The 20001-nt window shown below is 41.7% G+C and overlaps 1 protein-coding gene across 1 annotated transcript in view; it reads right to left on the bottom strand.

Moving 5' to 3' along the window:
- The window catches only part of BEST1 (bestrophin 1), a 45347-nt gene that overhangs the window by 6340 nt on the left and 19006 nt on the right, over positions 1 to 20001 (bottom strand). The window contains exons 4-7 of the mRNA XM_069740332.1: positions 18032 to 18265; positions 16329 to 16483; positions 5609 to 5686; positions 104 to 256 (exon numbers count right to left, since the gene is read on the bottom strand). Of these exons, the coding sequence (XP_069596433.1) occupies positions 104 to 256; positions 5609 to 5686; positions 16329 to 16483; positions 18032 to 18265 (620 nt within the window). The remainder of the gene's footprint in view (positions 1 to 103; positions 257 to 5608; positions 5687 to 16328; positions 16484 to 18031; positions 18266 to 20001) is intronic.

Genomic DNA, 20001 nt, shown 5'->3' with positions numbered 1-20001 from the left:
GATATGCAAAGGTGATTATAGTCATGTAATACAGTAAGAAAAGTGAGATTTGTGAGGGCCATTTTCTATTTGCGGAACCAGTACAGACTACAAAACTACTCACCTTTAACCAGCCAGCATAGAAAAAGAATTGTAAAAGGGTAAACACTGGGACGTAGAGGTCTAGATCATGTCCAGGGTATCCCCTCTGGGGGTCCAGGAACTGACGGCCAATAAGGCAAGCCAGAAAAAAACTGTATACGGCCACTGTGACCACCTAAGGAGAAAAGAGAAAAAACAAGAATCGAATGAGTATGTAGATAAATTACAGGGAATCTGTTACCGGGTTTTTGCCATCTATTCTGAGAGCAGCAAAAAGTAGAAACAGAGACCTCCTTTCCAGCGATGTGTCACTTACTGGGCTGCTTGCTGTAGTTTTGATAAAGTCACAGTTTTATCAGCAGGAGATTATCACTAGAGGACTAGTAAACCTGCTGCCATGTAGTCCAAAGTAGTGCCCACCACTGACTGGCAGCTTTCTGCCTATGCACAGTGTACACAAAAATCTGCCAATCAGTGGTGTGGGTGGGGTTATACAGAGCTCAGCATTTAGAGATCTGCTAGATCTGCAACAGATAAAACAGAGATTTTATCAAAACTACAGCAAGCAGTTCAGCAAGGGACACATCATTGGAATCAGGATCTTTGCCTCTATGTTATGCTGCTCTCAGATGGGGGAGCAAAAAACTGTAGACATATTGCTTTTAAAGGGTTAGTTATATGATTAGAAAATTATGGTTGGTTACTTCCAGAAATAGTTCAGTTTTCCAGAACGTCCCTCCTGACAGCACCACCAGGAGGTTGTCCTTCTTATCCTTGATAGGGACAGGAAACACAGAAGAGGTTAAATTGCCCCTCCCCACCTCCACCCCTCAGTGTTTTCCCTGTCCCTATCAGTTACAGATGCAGAGGAGCGTTGGCGCGGTTTACCGTGACGAAGATTCCAATAGCCGGTTGAGCAGGGCTCCCGGAACCACTTCATCCCTCTCCTGAGGGCTCTGAACAGCAGGGGATTGTTAACTCAGGCTGACTCCGCAGGATCGCGCTGACACCGAGGGAGGTCCCTCAGCGCGTGTTGAGCTTTGTGTTCCCATCTTCGGCGCACCCCTCTCCAGAGGGCTCTGCGCCTCCAGCTGTACCCGGTCCATGACGGCGACGATTGGATCTAAGCGTGCCATCGAGTGCGCCACGTCTTCGTGTGGGTCGTGTCTCCATGCGTGCTGCGTCAGCGGGCGTGGTGCGTTATCGGGCGCGGTGCATCATCAGGGGTGCCGCGTTATGGAACGTGCCGCATTCATCGGGGCGCACCACGTCATCGGGGCGCGCCGTGTCATCGAGCGCGTCGCGTCATTGAGCGCGTCGCGTCATCGAGTGCGCCGCAGCACTGAGCAGCCGCTGTGTCTTCCAGTGAGTAGAAAAATTAGAAACCCAGATTAATAATAAGACTCCCAGAGATGAAATCTTAAAGTCTTTACCAGTCCTAAAAATGGTGACAGACTTTATGGCCGATGCTTCGGCAGAATCAGTTTGGTTCGCTGCAAGAAACAACACTTTATCTAACGCAGCAAGAAGAGCTCTATGGCTCAGATTATGGTCGCGTGATACGCAGTCAAAAAAACAAACTATGTTCAATACCCTTCTCTGGCCTTCATATCTTCGGTCCAGTATTGGACGAATTGCTTGGAAAAGCAGCAGATAAGAAGGGCTTTCCTGAACAAAAACCAAAGAATACACCGTCCTTTCGTAGGACTCGGTCCCATCCCAGACAAGACTATAGAGCGAAATGGAAAGGCGGATGATGGAGCTACCCGAAAGGGGGTAGAGGCAGGGGTACCTTTCAGGATCAGAGGTCAAGAACCAACAAACAATGACGCCAACTTAATGAGTGGAAGGCTTCACTACTTCCTACAGGGTTGGAAGAACATCACTCAAAACTCATGGATCTTAAGTTTGATAGAACGGGGGTACAGAATAGAATTCAGCCAAACACCTCCCAAAAGATTTTGTCTAACTCAAACCCAGTCATTATCGGTTCATCAGAGACTTCTAAAGGATATTCAGGAACTTATCCAAATAAAAGCCATCATTCCGGTACCCCATTCTCAGAGGTTCAAAGGACACTATTCAAGTCTGTTCTCCATAAAGAAACCAAGCGGAGAATACCGTACCATCATAAACCTGAAACCTTTAAATCTATCAGTAACTTACAAACAGTTCAAGATGGAATCCCTCAAATCTGTAATACCTCTAATCCAGAAGGGATCAGTAATGAGCACATTGGACCTAAAAAGTGCCTACTACCAGGTTCCCATCTTTGCCTCACACCAACAGTATCTCAGATTCGCCATAAGACCGAGATCACATTCTACATTATCAGTTCACGTGCCTGCCATTCGGCCTCTCGTCTGCTCCCAGAATATTCACCAAACTCATGGCAGAGGAGATGGCCTTCTTAAGGGAAAAAGGGATCCTCATCGTCCCTTATCTGGACGACATCCTACTTATAGCAGACTCCCCGCAACAGATGGAACAGAACTTAACAACAACAATGTCACTACTAAAAAGCCTAGGATGGCTAATAAACCTAAAAAAATCAAACCTCAAACCCGAAACAAGGAAATTATTTCTCGGAGTAATCATAGATTCAGTTTAGGAACATACGTACCTCCCGCATCACAAGCAGAAATCATTCAAAAAAGAAATCCTAGCATTGCAAAAGCAGACATCCATAAGAAAGGCCATGCGGGTACTGGGCTTAATGACATCATGCATTTCCAGCGTTCAGTGGAGTCAATATCACTCAAGACCCCTGCAGCAAGAAATTCTCTCACTTTGGGACGGCAGAGTTGTAACCCTGGACAACAAAGTGCGCCTGTCCCTAGACGCAAAAAGTTCACTGTCATGGTGGACCATAACAAAAAATCTCAAGAAAGGAAGGCCTTGGAGAACATCTCTGTGTATAAGCACCACTACGGATGCAAGCCTCAGCGGCTGGGGAGCTCACATAGAAGAGGACTACGCTCAAGGGACTAGGCCTGCATCAGTGCCGAAGCAGATCTTCAAATTACAGGGAACTCAGGGCAGTCTGGGAAGCCTTAAGGACATTCCAGGGAAAATTAAAAGACCAACACACCCGTGTCTTTTCAGACAACTCAACGACAGTAGCCTTTCTGCTTCACCAAGGAGGTCCAAAACATCGTCACTTACAGGACCTGTCAGATACAATATTCTCCTGGGCAGAACATACAGTCAAATCAATAACGGCAGTTCACCAAAAAGGCACCGAAAACCAGGTAGCCGACTTTCTGAGCAGACAGAAATTATGCCCCACAGAATGGTCCTTAAACGAGGAAATGTTACTCCAACTAACCCAACGTTGGGGTTTCCTGGAAGTGGATCTGTTCGCCTCAAGGAAGAATACAAAAACACAAAGATTCTTTTCGCTGAATCCAGGAGACAGAACATCAGGAATAGACGCACTGGCTCAAAATTGGGACATGAAATTGGCTCTAATACTGAGGGTATTGAGAAAGATCCAGGAGAGCCAGACATCAGTTATCTTGATAGTTCCATACTGGCCCAAAAGCAGCTGGTTTCCTCTACTGAAATGGATGTCCTTGGAGGATCCAATCCATCTACCAGCAGGACCGGACCTTTTATCTCAGGGCCCCCCTAGTTCATCAAAACCCGGGTCTACTACAATTAACAGCATGGATCCTGAAAAAGAGATCCTAAGATCAAAAGGCCTCTCGGAGCCGGTCATTGCCACTATCCAGAACAGTAGAAAACCTGTAACTTCCGCAATATACAGGAAAAAATCGAAGAAGTTCTGTTCCCAGAGTACAGCTCCTGTATCGGTCTCTCAGGGTCCAGATATTCCAAAAATTCTAGACTTTCTCCAGTCAGGCTTTGATAAAGGGCTAAGCCCTAGTACATTGAAGGTACAGATCTCAGCCCTCAGTTTCTTCTATGACTTCCAGCTAGCCTCCCATCCATGGATAATGAGGTTTGTTAAGGCCATTCAGAGACTGAGGCCTACAATTCGCAGTTCAGTGCCTCCTTGGGATCTAAACCTGGTCTTGAATGAACTCTGTAAAGAACCATATGAGCCACTAGCTCAAGCAGACTTAAGAGCTGTAACCTTTAAAGCTCTCTTCCTGGTGGCAATAACTTCAGCGCGACATATCGGTGAGATCCAGTCTTTATCCATTAAAGACCCATACTTAAAGGTCCAGGATGACTGTATCATCCTTAAACTAGACCCGGGTTTCTCCCTAAAGTAGTCTCTGACTTCCATAGAAGTCAAGAAATTGTTCTGCCTACATTTTGCCAAAACTACAGTAATGACAAAGAGATTCCTCTTCACGCTTTATATGACAAAAGGACAATTCTACACTACTTAGAGATCACAAATGATTGGAGAATGGACTCCAACCTCTTCATCCAGATGGCAGTAAGAAAGAAAGGGAAGAAAGCATGCAAAGCTACTCTAGCTAGATGGAATAAGTCTACCATCACAGCAGCCTACATCTCGGCAGGAAGAACCCCTCCAGAAAGCCTCAAGGCCCACTCACTGAGAGCAATCTCAGCCTCATGGGCAGAAAGCGCTGGGGCTTCTATGGACCAAATATGCAAAGCTGCAACATGGTCGAGATCAAATACCTTCTGTAGGCATTATAAACTAGATCTAACAGTAAACCAACAAACTACATTTGGGAGGAAAGTCCTCCAAGCTGTAATCCCGCCCTAAAAAATAGGAGTTATTTGGTATTTCTCCTGGTGGTGCTGTCAGGAGGGACGTCCTGGAAAGTAGGACTTAGTCCTACCGGTAATAGTGCTTCCAGGAGTCCATCATGACAGCACCCCTTATTTACTCTCCCTTGAGTTCCTGTCTGATATGTCATGTAAACATGTGTAGAGAGGAATTTCAATAAAATAGAGTTGCATCCATCCTGGTGTGGTACTTGAAAAAAATCACTGAGGGGTGGAGGTGGGGAGGGGCTATTTAACCTCTTCTGTTTTTCCTGTCCCTATCAAGGATAAGAAGGACAACCTCCTGGTGGTGCTGTCATGATGGACTCCTGGAAACACTATTACCGGTAGGACTAATTCCTACTTTACAACTGGAGGAATAAATGAATTTTGCAGAACTAAAGGGGTTCTCTAGTCAAATGATGTGTTGACTTATCTAAAAGAAGGGCGATAACTTATTATTTGGAGGGGGTCTGACAGCTGGACCCCACACTGATAGGCTGAACTTGTATCTTTTATCCATGCTCGAAGGCTGCCCCATTCATTCTCTATAGGGCTACAGAGTGCGGTGCTCGGCTTATTCCAGCAGCCCCATAGGGATTGTATGAAGCAAAGGTCGGACATCCAACCTGCCAATCCATTTGGAAACAATATAAAAGTTCTGCATTCTGTGCGGGTCCCAGTGGTCGGACTTCCACCCATCTGTAAGGTATCACATATCCATAGTACAGGTGATGACGTGATTTCACCGAACAATCCATATAAAGACTGATGTAACAGAGAGGTCATAGTGTAGAGGCAAAGTCAAGGGAAAAACCTGAGTGTAGACCAGAGGAATGCTGATCCAGTCATATCCAAACAAGCGTCCACATTGGGTGCGCAGAGAATTCAGCTCCTGAGAAGGGAACAGGTCAATGTAAGAATGAAGAATGACAAATGTAAAAAGTGGTCAAATTGTGACTAATTTATGCACAATATCAGAGCGGGAACACAACCTGCTGCTAGAATAGTCAGAAACATACTGATGAAATTGTGAGTGATGAAAATCTCTGTATTCTGCGGAATATGTTGGCGCTTTCTAAAGCCTTCTAAGGGCTAATATTGTGCTTTGCTGCTTGTATCAGCTACATTCTGCATTTAGCCTAGGGAGGGAGAGAGTCGCAGGAGTAGGGAGAGTGACAGAATACAGTCTGTAGACGGATTAGGGCTGTGCAGCCCCTTGCAAAATATATAGCTGCATTTTTTGTTTTTTTTTTGTGTGTGAAAAAATTAAATATATTGTGTGATCCATCAAGTATTACGTGCTTTGTGGTACATTTTTGTAATACGTAACACTCCCAAAAAGCATTTAAAAAATTTGTTGGGTTACATTTTTCAGTCATACAGTATTCAGTTGTCTTGTGTACATTTTTGTGATAAATAACGATAAAAAAAGGGTAAAAAAAATGCCATGTGAAATTTCTCACTCATACAGTATTCCGTGGTCTGGGGTACCTTAATGTGATATATATCTCTCCAAAATAGTGTTTAAAAATGTTCCTGGGTTAAATTTCTCACACATGCAGTATTTCATTGTCTGGGGTACATTTTTATGAAATATAACACTTCAAAAAGGGTAAACAAAAATATGCTTGGTTAAATTACTCACTCATACAATATTCTGTGGTATGGGGTACATTACTGTGGTATCTAACACTTCAAAATGGCGTTCACAAATTTTGTTGGGATACATTTTTCACCCATACAGTATTCTTTGAGCTGGGGTATATTTTCGTGATATTTCACACTCCAAAAAAGTATTTAAAAATGTTTCACCAAAACAGAATTCAGATGTCTAGGGTAAATTAACCCCTTTCTGACCTTGGACAGGATAGTACGTCCGAGGTCAGATCCCCTGGTTTGATGTGGGCTCCGGCGATGAGCCCACATCAAAGCTGCGACATGTCAGCTGTTTTGAACAGCTGACATGTGCGCGCAATAGTGAAATCGCGATCCACCCATTGTGATAGACCATTATTTTTAATGTTTAAAGACTCCATAATAACAGGGTCTGTACCACAGGACTGGCGTATAGCAAATGTGGTGCCAATATTCAAAAAGGGGACAAAAACTGAACTCGGAAATTATCGGCCATTAAGCTTAACCTCTACTGTGGGTAAAATCCTGGAGGGCATTCTAAGGGATGCTATACTGGAGTATCTGAAGAGGAATAACCTCATGACCCAGTATCAGCACGGGTTTACTAGGGACCGTTCATGTCAGACTAATTTGATCAGTTTCTATGAAGAGGTAAGTTCTGGACTGGACCAAGGGAACCCAGTGGACGTAGTGTATATGGACTTTTCAAAAGCTTTTGATACGGTGCCACACAAAAGGTTGATACATAAAATGAGAATAATGGGGATAGGGGAAAATATGTGTAAGTGGGTTGAGAGCTGGCTCAGGGATAGGAAACAAAGGGTGGTTATTAATGGAGCACACTCGGACTGGGTCGCGGTTAGCAGTGGGGTACCACAGGGGTCAGTATTGGGCCCTCTTCTTTTTAACATATTTATTAATGACCTTGTAGGGGGCATTCAGAATAGAATTTCAATATTTGCAGATGACACTAAACTCTGCAGGGTAATCAATACAGAGGAGGACAATTTTATATTACAGGATGATTTATGTAAACTAGAAGCTTGGGCTGATAAATGGCAAATGAGCTTTAATGGGGATAAATGTAAGGTCATGTACTTGGGTAGAAGTAATAAGATGTATAATTATGTGCTTAATTCTAAAACTCTGGGCAAAACCGTCAATGAAAAAGACCTGGGTGTATGGGTGGATGACAAACTCATATTCAGGGGCCAGTGTCAGGCAGCTGCTATAAAGGCAATTAAAATAATGGGATGCATTAAAAGAGGTATAGATGCTCATGAGGAGAATATAATTTTACCTCTATACAAGTCACTAGTTCGACCACACTTAGAATACTGTGCACAGTTCTGGTCTCTGGTGTATAAGAAAGACATAGCTGAACTGGAGCGGGTGCAGAGAAGAGCGACCAAGGTTATTAGAGGACTGGGGGGTCTGCAATACCAAGATAGGTTATTACACTTGGGGCTATTTAGTTTGGAAAAACGAAGACTAAGGGGTGATCTTATTTTAATAATATGAGGGGACAGTACAAAGACCTTTCTGATGATCTTTTTAATCATAGACCTGAGACAGGGACAGGGGGGCATCCTCTGCGCTTGGAGGAAAAAAGGTTTAAGCATAATAACAGACGTGGATTCTTTACTGTAAGAGCAGTGAGACTATGGAACTCTCTGCCGTATGATGCTGTAATGAGTGATTCATTACTTAAATTTAAGAGGGGACTGGATACCTTTCTGGAAAAGTATAATGTTACAGGGTATATACACTAGATTCCTTGATAGGGCGTTGATCCAGGGAACTAGTCTGATTGCCGTATGTGGAGTCGGGAAGGAATTTTTTTCCCCAATGTGGAGCTTACTCTTTGCCACATGGGTTTTTTTGCCTTCCTCTGGATCAACATGTTAGGACATGTTAGGTTAGGCTATGGGTTGAACTAGATGGACTTATAGTCTTCCTTCAACCTTAATAACTATGTAACTATGTAACTATTAACTAGTTAAATGCCGCTGTCAAACGCTGACAGCAGCATTTAACTACCGCTTCCGGCCGCGCGGCCGGTAATGCTCTCATCGCCAACCCCAGTCACATGATCGGGGGTCAGCGATGCGTCAGGATAGTAACCATAGAGGTCCTATCTGATCCCGGCTTGCAGTGAGCGGCCCCCTGTGGTCGGCGCTCATAGCAAGCCTGTAATTAAGCTACATAGGAGCGATCTGATGATCGCTGCTATGTAGCAGAGCCGATGAGGCTATACCAGCTTCTAGCCTCCCATAGAGGCTATTGAAGCATGGCAAAAGTAAAAAAAAGTTTAAAAAATATGAAATAAATCAAAAAAATATAAACGTTTAAATCACCCCTCTTTTGCCCTATTCAAAATAAAACAATAAAAATAAAATCAAACCTACACATATTTGGTATCGCCGGGTTCAGATTCGCCCGATCTATCAATAAAAAAAAGGATTAGCCTGATCGCTAAACGGCGTAGCGAGAAAAAAATTTGAAACACCAAAATTAAGTTTTTTTGGTCACCGCGACATTGCATTAAAATCCAATAACGGGCGATCAAAAGAACGTATCTGCACCAAAATCACTAAAAACGTCATCTCGGTGCGCAAAAAATAAGCCCTCACCCGACCCCAGATCACGAAAAATGGAGACGCTACGAGTATCAGAAAATGGCGCAATTTTTTTTTTTAGCAAAGTTTGGAATTTTTTTCACCACTTAGATGAAGAATAACCTAGACATGTTTGGTATCTATGAACTCGTAATGACCTGGAGAATCATAATGTCAGGTCAGTTTCAGCATTTAGTGAACTTAGCTAAAAAGCCAAGCAAAAAACAAGTATGGGATTGCACTTTTTTTGCAATTTCACCACACTTTGAATTTTTTTCCTGTTTTATAGTAGAAAACATGGTAAAACCAATGGTGTCATTCAAAAGTACAACTTGTCCCGCAAAAAATAAGCCCTCACATGGCCATATTCACGGAAAAATAAAAAAGTTATGGCTCTGGGAAGGAGGGGAGTGAAAAACGAACACGGAAAAATGGAAAATCCCAAGGTCATAAAGAGGTTAATGTGATATATAACACTCAAAAAAGCATAAAAATGTGTTTTGGTTTAAATTTCTCATCCATACAGTATTCTATTGTCTGGGGTACATTAATGTGATATCTGTCTCTCCAAAAAGCATTTAAAAACGTTCCTTACTCACCCATACAGTATTTTGTGGTCTGGCATATATTACTGTGATATCTATCACTCCAAAAAAGTGTTAAAAATTTAGCTGCGATACATTTCTCATCTATATAGTATTCTGTGATCTGGAGTGCATTTTTGTGATATATAACACTCAAATGAAATATGTCCCAATTTTGCAAGGAGTCTCCACCATGTCTCACTGTTGCTCGCAGACACTTCTTTTCCCCACTTTCCAGCCCTTCAGGAACAAACTGCCTTCTGTTACAGCCAAATATTTCACATTTTGGCTCAGCAGTCTAGAGCACTTGCTGACACTATTCTTCATCCCAGTCACAAAGTTTTTTTTTCCATAGCTGTGTCACTTATCTGTGTTTCCATGTGGAAGGTATGGCTTTTTTTTGGCTGCAATTCTTCTATGAAGCTGGGTCTTCCTGGTTGCTGGAAAAACCAAAAAGAAAAAGAAAAACAACAATATCCAAAAAATATATATTTTATTAATGATATTAAAAATCTCATAGATACTTAAATGTACTTAAATGTATGACTACCAACATCAGCCACCTGAGTCCAAGTGGGGTAGGAAAAATTCAGGAAGTGATAGTAACAAATGTATTCCTGACACAGTCCCTGTTAAGTGGCCCTATAATAGCTCACGCCTACCTAACAGCGGAGGTTGGCACCCTAATATTCGATGTGGCGCCCCCGCTTCACGTCGACTGTCCCTTCTTGCCCTACTGGGCCCTACCAACTACCCACACCCAGACCCCAACAACATACACACAAATTGACCTAAGGTCACACTAACAAGAAAAAACGTGTAAAAAAGGTGAGAAAAAAAGTGAAAAAAACAGTGTAACAAAAACTACTAAAAACAACACAGCAAAATAGTGCTGCGTAAATGTCCCTAAATGCTCGCCCATTCTGACCCATAGCTGTCGCTTTGTTTTACCTACGTAGTCCATGGGGTACTTTCGATGACCAGCAGGAAAGGGTTATGGGTATCCTAAGGAAACATTGGGGGATTTTGAGAACAGACCCAGACTTGAATAGATGGATCTCTCCTTATCCGTCTGTCACCTATAGGAAAGGAAGATCCATTAGAGATATGGTGGTAAATAGCCATTATAATCCACCGAAAACGAAAGAGACATGGCTTGCGAATAGATCTTTGGGGACCTTCAGATGTGGTCATTGCAGCTTCTGTAATTATATTGCACCATCTACCACTTTTCAGAGCTCTGTGACAAAAAGGATATACAAAAATAGACAGTTTGGCAATTGCAAAACGGAGGGCGTCGTTTATGTCTGCACGTGCTCCTGTCCCATGGACTACGTAGGTAAAACAAAGCGACAGCTACGGGTCAGAATGGGCGAGCATTTAGGAGACATAAGACATAGGCGGGATTCCCCGCTAGCTAGGCATGTCAATTCCGTACATAATGGTTGATTGTATCTCATTTAAAATCATTGAGGTAGTATACCCCTCCATTAGACAGGGTGACTGGGACAATAAGATCCTTCAGCGAGAGTGTAGATGGATCTTCTGGATGGAGAGTATGAGCTCTGGTGGGCTCAATGAACAATTGACATACACTTGCTTCATTTAAGACTGCTCGTACATAGGATGTTAATTTCGGTAGATAATCCTTTAGTCCATTTTTTTGACTGACTGTGAGTCTAAATATACTGTAGGTCATTTTCTCCCTTGCAGTGGTACCTTCATCAATAGAGGTCAGAGGGCCTCTATGAGTTTGGGCACGGTTGCCCTCTAGTAGAGAATATGATACACACGAGTTAGTGGTTTTTGTGGAGGTATACGTACAGAATGGCTGTAATGAATATGGGACCATTTGGTGTCTTTTATGTATGTAAATATTGTTCGATACGGAGTATTATCAAGACGTTTGAGAAATGACTGTACAGAAGGATACTATATTTATGACATGAACTCGATTAAACAATTATGTTTCATGTCTATTTTGCATATTACTTACATGTGGTCCTTTTTTATTCTGAAGAGATACATACAGCGCTCTCCGAGATCCTTATTCTGTTCTTCTTCCCCACATAGCCTATATGTACCCTGTGCTAACAACTTCACGTTTGCGCATGTCCTGATAATATGAGTCAGAAACACAGGGCTATGACCATGATCCGTCCTCCGGTAATGACATCTGGCCGGAGTAAAGGCTGGGGCAAGACGATGTAATGAGCACTGCGCATGTCGGCACTGGTGACACGCATTTGCGTTCCACTACCTTGGGAGCGCCGGGAATGTCATGTGACGTTGGGGCGGGCCTTAGCCCCACTGTGTACAACAAGCGCATGCTAAGTATCTAAGAGCAGCGCTGGCACTACGCATGTCGGCACTGGTGACACGCATTTGCGTTCCACTATCTCGTGAGCGCCGGGAATGTCATGTGATGGTGGGGCGGGGCTTAGCCCCACTGTGTACAATAGGTGCACGCTCAGTATCTAAGAGCAGCGCTGACACGTGGGTCTACTCTGGAATGTCTCCACCTGATGCGCCGAAAGGACAGCATTTTCTGAACATTACGGTATTCTGAACTATGAAGTATAGCGTCGCTACCTCCACACGCTCATATCTACTTTCTAAGCCATTGCTGCTATATCCCAATTTATCCCCTGATGAGCCCCTATACTGGGAAGGGGCGAAACGCGTAGGGATGGCGATATGGGACGAACTACGTCACATATTCAGATAAGTTTTTTCTTTTTCATTGTCATGGCAGACTGAGCATAGCACTTTTCTATATGAATGCCTAATTGTGTAGTCTGATAGCAATGAGGGATTGGCCTCAGCTGTTTTGGGCTTCTATATGCATTGGCTAAATCCAAGTGAGACATACTATATGTGCAGACACTTTTCATTTGTTTTTTCATTATTTTTTTCTTTTCTTTGAGTATTTTGTTTATTTTTTATCTCAGACACCCGAAGTTCTCTATATGTACCGATTTGTATGGCATTTAGGGTGAAAATAAATAAATCACCCATACAAGTGAGTTTTCATAAGAGATACATTGGATCAGGTATTGGATAATAACGAGGTATTGACCTCAGGTGTACCAGCTGCACTGATTAACCGTGTAGGAGACACACTACATGTGGTATCTCGATATAGCAGATATATCCATGTGAAATATAATGGTTAATAACTAGCATTGTTATATACATTTTTTTCAATTTTTTTTATTTTTTTATTTTTTCTTTGATCATTTTGCTAGCTTTTTATTTCATGCATCTGAAGGTCTGTATATATGACTTTAAGGGTATGTACAGATGACCACCTATTGAGTGAGCCCTTACATTCGCTTTTCTGGTTTTGAGATACACTGTATTAGGTATCCAACAGAGATATATACATTTCTTTTCATTTTGTTTAGTTTTTCTTATTTTTTTCTATCATTTTGTTTGTTTTTTATAAGTCCTGTGTATAGGTCTGCCTTTATGACATCTAGGTCATTACGTACTAACAAAGACAGTGACATATACAGGTCCTTCTCAAAAAATTAGCATATAGTGTTAAATTTCATTATTTACCATAATGTAATGATTACAATTAAACTTTCATATATTATAGATTCATTATCCACCAACTGAAATTTGTCAGGTCTTTTATTGTTTTAATACTGATGATTTTGGCATACAACTCCTGATAAGCCAAAAAACCTGTCTCAATAAATTAGCATATTTCACCCATCCAATCAAATAAAAGTGTTTTTTAATAACAAACAAAAAAACCAACAAATAATAATGTTCAGTTATGCACTCAATACTTGGTCGGAAATCCTTTGGCAGAAATGACTGCTTCAATGCGGCGTGGCATGGAGGCAATCAGCCTGTGACACTGCTGAGATGTTATGGAGGCCCAGGATGCTTCAATAGCGGCCTTAAGCTCATCCAGAGTGTTGGGTCTTGCGTCTCTCAACTTTCTCTTCACAATATCCCACAGATTCTCTATGGGGTTCAGGTCAGGAGAGTTGGCAGGCCAATTGAGCACAGTAATACCATGGTCAGTAAACCATTTACCAGTGGTTTTGGCACTGTGAGCAGGTGCCAGGTCGTGCTGAAAAATGAAATCTTCATCTCCATAAAGCATTTCAGCCGATTGAAGCATGAAGTGCTCCAAAATCTCCTGATAGCTAGCTGCATTGACCCTGCCCTTGATGAAACACAGTGGACCAACACCAGCAGCTGACATGGCACCCCACACCATCACTGACTGTGGGTACTTGACACTGGACTTCAGGCATTTTGGCATTTCCTTCTCCCCAGTCTTCCTCCAGACTCTGGCACCTTGATTTCCGAATGACATGCAAAATTTGCTTTCATCAGAAAAAAGTACTTGGGACCACTTAGCAACAGTCCAGTGCTGCTTCTCTGTAGCCCAGGTCAGGCGCCTCTGCCGCTGATTATGGTTCAAAAGTGGCTTTACCTGGGGAATGCGGCACCTGTAGCCCATTTCCTGCACACGCCTGTGCACGGTGGCTCTGGATGTTTCCACACCAGACTCAGTCCACTGCTTCCTCAGGTTCCCCAAGGTCTGGAATCGGTCCTTCTCCACAATCTTCCTCAGGGTCCGGTCTCCTCTTCTCGTTGTACAGCGTTTTCTGCCACATTGTTTCCTTCCAACAGACTTACCATTGAGGTGCCTTGATACAGCACTCTGGGAACAGCCTATTTGTTGAGAAATTTCTTTCTGGGTCTTACCCTCTTGCTTGAGGGTGTCAATGATGGCCTTCTTGACATCTGTCAGGTCGCTAGTCTTACCCATGATGGGGGTTTTGAGTAATGAACCAGGCAGGGAGTTTATAAAAGCCTCAGGTATCTTTTGCATGTGTTTAGAGTTAATTAGTTGATTCAGAAGATTAGGGTAATAGGTCGTTTAGAGAACCTTTTCTTGATATGCTAATTTATTGAGACAGGTTTTTTGGGTTATCAGGAGTTGTATGCCAATATCATCAGTATTAAAACAATAAAAGACCTGAGAAATTTCAGTTGGTGGATAATGAATCTATAATATATGAAAGTTTAATTGTAATCATTACATTATGGTAAATAATGAAATTTAACACTATATGCTAATTTTTTGAGAAGGACCTGTAAGTATACATACTAAGAGGTATCTATTTTATGACCTCTCAGTGTCCTTGAGCATAGGACATCTGTGCTCTATTGTACCCCTGGGTAATAATTTTTTTGGCTATTACCCGTATTAGGTTTTCTGAAAACTACTATTTATGCTATAGATTATTTCTACCAATTAATATTTAGATCATCTAGATCTTTTTTGATATAGCCCATGGGGTACATGTAATTTAGTGGACATTTACGCAGCACTATTTTGCTGTGTTGTTTTTAGTAGTTTTTGTTACACTGTTTTTTTCACTTTTTTTCTCACCTTTTTTTACACGTTTTTTCTTGTTAGTGTGACCTTAGGTCAATTTGTGTGTATGTTGTTGGGGTCTGGGTGTGGGTAGTAGGTAGGGCCCAGTAGGGCAAGAAGGGACAGTCGACATGAAGCGGGGGCGCCACATCAAATATTAGGGTGCCAACCTCCGCTGTTAGGTAGGCGTGAGCTATTATAGGGCCACTTAACAGGGACTGTGTCAGGAATACATTTGTTACTATCACTTCCTGAATTTTTCCTACCCAACTTGGACTCAGGTGGCTGATGTTGGTAGTCATACATTTAAGTACATTTAAGTATGTATGAGATTTTTAATATCATTAATAAAATATATTTTTTTAGGATATTGTTGTTTTTGTTTTTTCAAGTAATTATATCCTTATATTATCCTAGTTGGTTGTTTCTTCCTGGTTGCTGCCAGTTCTGAGCTGATGGCACTGCTGGACATTTTCTGATTTAGAAGAGACGTAAACATGATGTGTCTTTCATCTGCTGCACTAAGTTACCTTGGCTGACCACTGCATCTTAGGGTCCTCAATGTTTACCATTTCTTAGTCTCCTTAAGGCTGACAAATACAGGCAGGTACTTATCCATCATGTAATACTATCAGGGAGGCGTCTGATTGGCTCCAAATTTATTTAGAAAGATCCCAAACATACAACCAATGGCATTAAGAACTATCTTCAGCATAAAGTAGAACAAGAAGTCCTGAAGGTTATCCTATGGTCCCCACAGAGCCTTGATCTCTGCATCATCCGGTCTGTCTGTGATTACATGAAGAGATAGAAGATTTGCACAAGTGACATACACAGGAGATCTGTGGTTAGTTCTCCCAGATGTTTGGATCAATCTCCATGCTGAGTTCCTCCAAAATCTGTGTACAAAAGACAATTTTCTAGAAAAACTGATGCTGTTTAGGAAGTAAGCATGGTCATAAAAATTTTGATTTAGATTTCTCTTTTGTTCATTCAGTTCTCATTTTGATGGTTGATAAAAATAAACTACTAACACGTTTACATCATAATCTTGATATTTAGGATCGTTGTTGGATCATTGGTTGATTGGTAACACATTTACATTTCAAAGCATTCTTTGTAGTTTTTTTTTTTTTTTTACACCTGCCTAAAATTTTTACAGCAGTACAACAAACATTTTAGAGTTGGATTCAATTCCTTTTCATTAAAGGGATCTTATATTTGCCCTAATGCTGAAAACAAAAAATAAAAAGATTTCTGTAATGGTGCGTACAATTCACCTCCTACCTTGAGGATGAGTGTTAATATAACGCTGTCACGTATCCGCCCCTCTGTACGGGCTGTTACTGCTAGGTTTGCAAACCAAACACATGGAATCCAGAATTTGTTGTGTGGAGAAGAAACCGCATCAAATTTCATATATTCTGTTGGAGTCATGAAGCCTGCGGTGGTCGAAAAGGAACATTGTAAGACTTCATGCCGCGGCCCTTTTTCATTGTTGTGTTTTCGTTTTTCGCTCCCCTCCTTCCCAGAGCCGTAACTTTTTTATTTTTCCGTCAATATGGCCATGTGAGGGCTTGTTTTTTGCGTGCCGAGCTGACGTTTTTAATGATACCACATTTGTGCAGAAATGTTCTTTTGATCGCCCGTTATTGCATTTGAATGCAATGTCGCGGCGACCAAAAAAAACGTAATTCTGGTGTTTCACATTTTTTTCTCGCTACGCTGTTTAGCGATCAGGTTAATGCTTTTTTTTTACTGATAGATCGGGCGATTCTGAACGCGGCGATACCAAATATGTGTAGGTTTGATTTTTTTTTTAATTATATTTTGCATGGGGCGAAATGGGGGTTATTTAAACTTTCATATTTTTTTTATTTTGTTTTCATATTTTTAAAAACATTTTTTTTTTACTTTTGCCATGCCTCAATAGCCTCCATGGGAGGCTAGAAGCTGGCACCACTCGATCGGCTCAGCTACATAGCAGCGAACATCAGATCGCTGCTATGTAGCTGAATTGCAGGTGTGCTGTGAGCGCCGACCACAGGGGGGCGCTCACAGCAGGCCGGCATCAGTAACCATAGAGGTCTCAAGGACCTCTATGGTTACCATCCTGACGCATCGCCGACCCCCGATCATGTGACGGGGGTTGGCGATGCGCTTCTTTACCGGCCGCGCGACGGTTAAATGCCGCTGTCAGCGTTTGACAGCGGCATTTAACAGGTTAATAGCGGCGGGGGAATCGCGATTTCACCCGCCGCTATTGCGCGCACATGTCAGCTGTACAAAACAGCTGACATGTCTCGACTTTGATGTGGGCTCAACGCCGGAGCCCACATCAAAGGGGGAGACACGATATGAGCAGTACATGTACTGCTCATGTCATGAAGGGGTTAAGCTGCTAGTTCCTCAATGCAACCAAGGTGTTGCTATACCTGCCGATTAATGAGCGCATCATTAAAGTCTGGAGTTTTACGGATTTGTGTAAATAAATATTTAAAGATGTATTAGATCACTTTCCAAGAGTGAAAAAAACTCTTGCTAGTGTCACCGAGTACTATATGGACATCTTTTGTCCAGTGGAATACCCACCATAGAGAGGGTCCTCATATTGGTATGGAGCAGATGGCTGCGGGTTGTAACTCAGAACCACCATAGTCTGTTTTCTGTATAGTTTTGTTTTCCTACATTTATTAAGGGAATTTTGGAAGCTATGTGTTGGCACTTACATATTGACTTCACTCGTTGGCTGCTGACATTGCTGACTTGTGAGATTGTATTATTATTATGGACACTAGCTGTCATTTTCTAGTCTAGATCTTGAAAGAAGAGTTTTGTGTGGTTGGACGGCACTTCGGCTGAAGTTTGGTGGACTGTTATGTTCATGAATGTCTCCGTGAAAAGTGAAATAAACCATAGAACTGTGTATTAGCCAGTTAACCTGAAGTTTTCCGAGCTTCTAACGGACAATTTTCCAGTTTCATACTTACCGGCATTAACAACGTGCTGCAGGGTGGGGAATCTCTTGTAAACAGCCGTACTAATTGAGCGTAGAATAAGAACCCCAGAAAGACTGGCATAGCGCATAAGAGTCCGACGAATCATCCGTCCTCGTTCATCTGTGCCATGAATATTACTGGAGACCAAGCACATGAGACGGTCTAACCAGGGTACACTCTCATACTGGGCCCACCAACGAGAGACCACCAAAGTTACATAAAAACCTAACAGAAAATGGAGACAAAAGCAGAATTGACCTAAACTTAGGTGGAAATAAAAAAAATGAGGCACAGGCTCAATCCATGTCATATTAAAATACATAGTACATGGTGTATTAGGCAATAGAAAGGGATGACACTTTGTAAATACATTTTCAAAAGGATTTTTGTACCACGACTATATGTATACATGGAGCTGAGCTGCTGAGCCTCACTGTAGCACCACCGCCCTTATATTTAGCACCACCGCCCTTGTATTATACTGATCTATGAGAGTGATAGGGGCTGAAACCTACTGATCATTCACAGCCTATGCTAAGGATAAGGAATCAATTCTTAACGCCTGGAAAGGCCCTTTACCAAAGCAAAGGTATCTGGCAGCATCCAATGCAAGGACGCACGTCCGAACTCTCCAAAGAACCCACTTGGAAATATATTAGAAAAAGGTAAGATAGACAGCGTCCAATCCAGGGGGTTCATTTTAAAAAGATGAAATTTATTCCGCCATAAATAGCACAACGTTTTGACCCATTACAGATCTTTATCAAGTACAAAAAATAAAAGACATGGCGGGCTTATGTAGTGTGTTTGATAAATATGCACCAATCACCATAAAGACCCAGCCCACTCTAATAAAATATAGCGCTCACAAATATTTTCCTATCAATAGTAAAGTCATAAACATTAATAAAAGTCAAAAATATATTAAACATTGTAGCAGGTGTAAAATTAATCTCTATATACAATAGTTTAAACATTGTATAACAGAAAAACTGACCAGCACATCCAAACCAGTGTGAACAGGTGCCAGCTAACACAACAATGCTAAGCAAAAACAAAGCTGCACTGTGGAATGTTAACCCCTTAGTGACAGAGCCAATTTGGCACTTAATGACCAGGCCAATTTTTGCAATTCTGACCACTGTCACTTTATGAGGTTATAACTCTGGAACGCTTCAACGGATCCCACTGATTCTGAGATTGTTTTTTCGTGACATATTGTACTTCATGTTAGTGGTAACATTTCTTCGATATTACTTGCGATTATTTATGAAAAAAACGGAAATATGGCGAAAATTTTTAAAATTTTGCAATTTTCAAATTTTGTATTTTTATGCCCTTAAATCAGAGAGATATGTCACGAAAAATAGTTAATAAATAACATTTCCCATATGTCTACTTTACATCAGCACAATTTTGGAAACAAAATTTTTTTTGTTAGGGAGTTATAAGGGTTAAAAGTTGACCAGCAATTTCTCATTTTTACAACACCATTTTTTTTTAGGGACCACATCACATTTGAAGTCATTTTGAGGGGTCTGTATGATAGAAAATAATGAAGTGTGACACCATTCTAAAAACTACACCCCTCAAGGTTCTCAAAACCACATTCAAGAAGTTTATTAACCCTTTACGTGCTTCACAGGAACTGAAACAATGTGGAAGGAAAAAATGCACATTTAACTTTTTTTTGCAAACATCTTAATTCAGAACCATTTTTTTTATTTTCACAAGTGTAAGAACAGAAATGTAACCATAAATTTTGTTATGCAATTTCTCCTGAATACGCCAATACCCCATATGTGGGGGTAAACCACTTTTTGGGCGCACCGCAGAACTTAGAAGTGAAGGAGCGCCGTTTGACTTTTTCAATGCAGAATTGGCTGGAATTGAGATCGGACGCCATGTCACGTTTAGAGAGCCCCTGATGTGCCTAAACAGTGGAAACTCCCCACAAGTGA

This window comes from Ranitomeya imitator, chromosome 9, assembly GCF_032444005.1.
Source record: "Ranitomeya imitator isolate aRanImi1 chromosome 9, aRanImi1.pri, whole genome shotgun sequence".
Lineage (NCBI taxonomy): Eukaryota > Metazoa > Chordata > Amphibia > Anura > Dendrobatidae > Ranitomeya > Ranitomeya imitator.
Note: the sequence above shows the minus strand (reverse complement) of the source record. Positions and strands in the feature narration are given on the sequence as shown.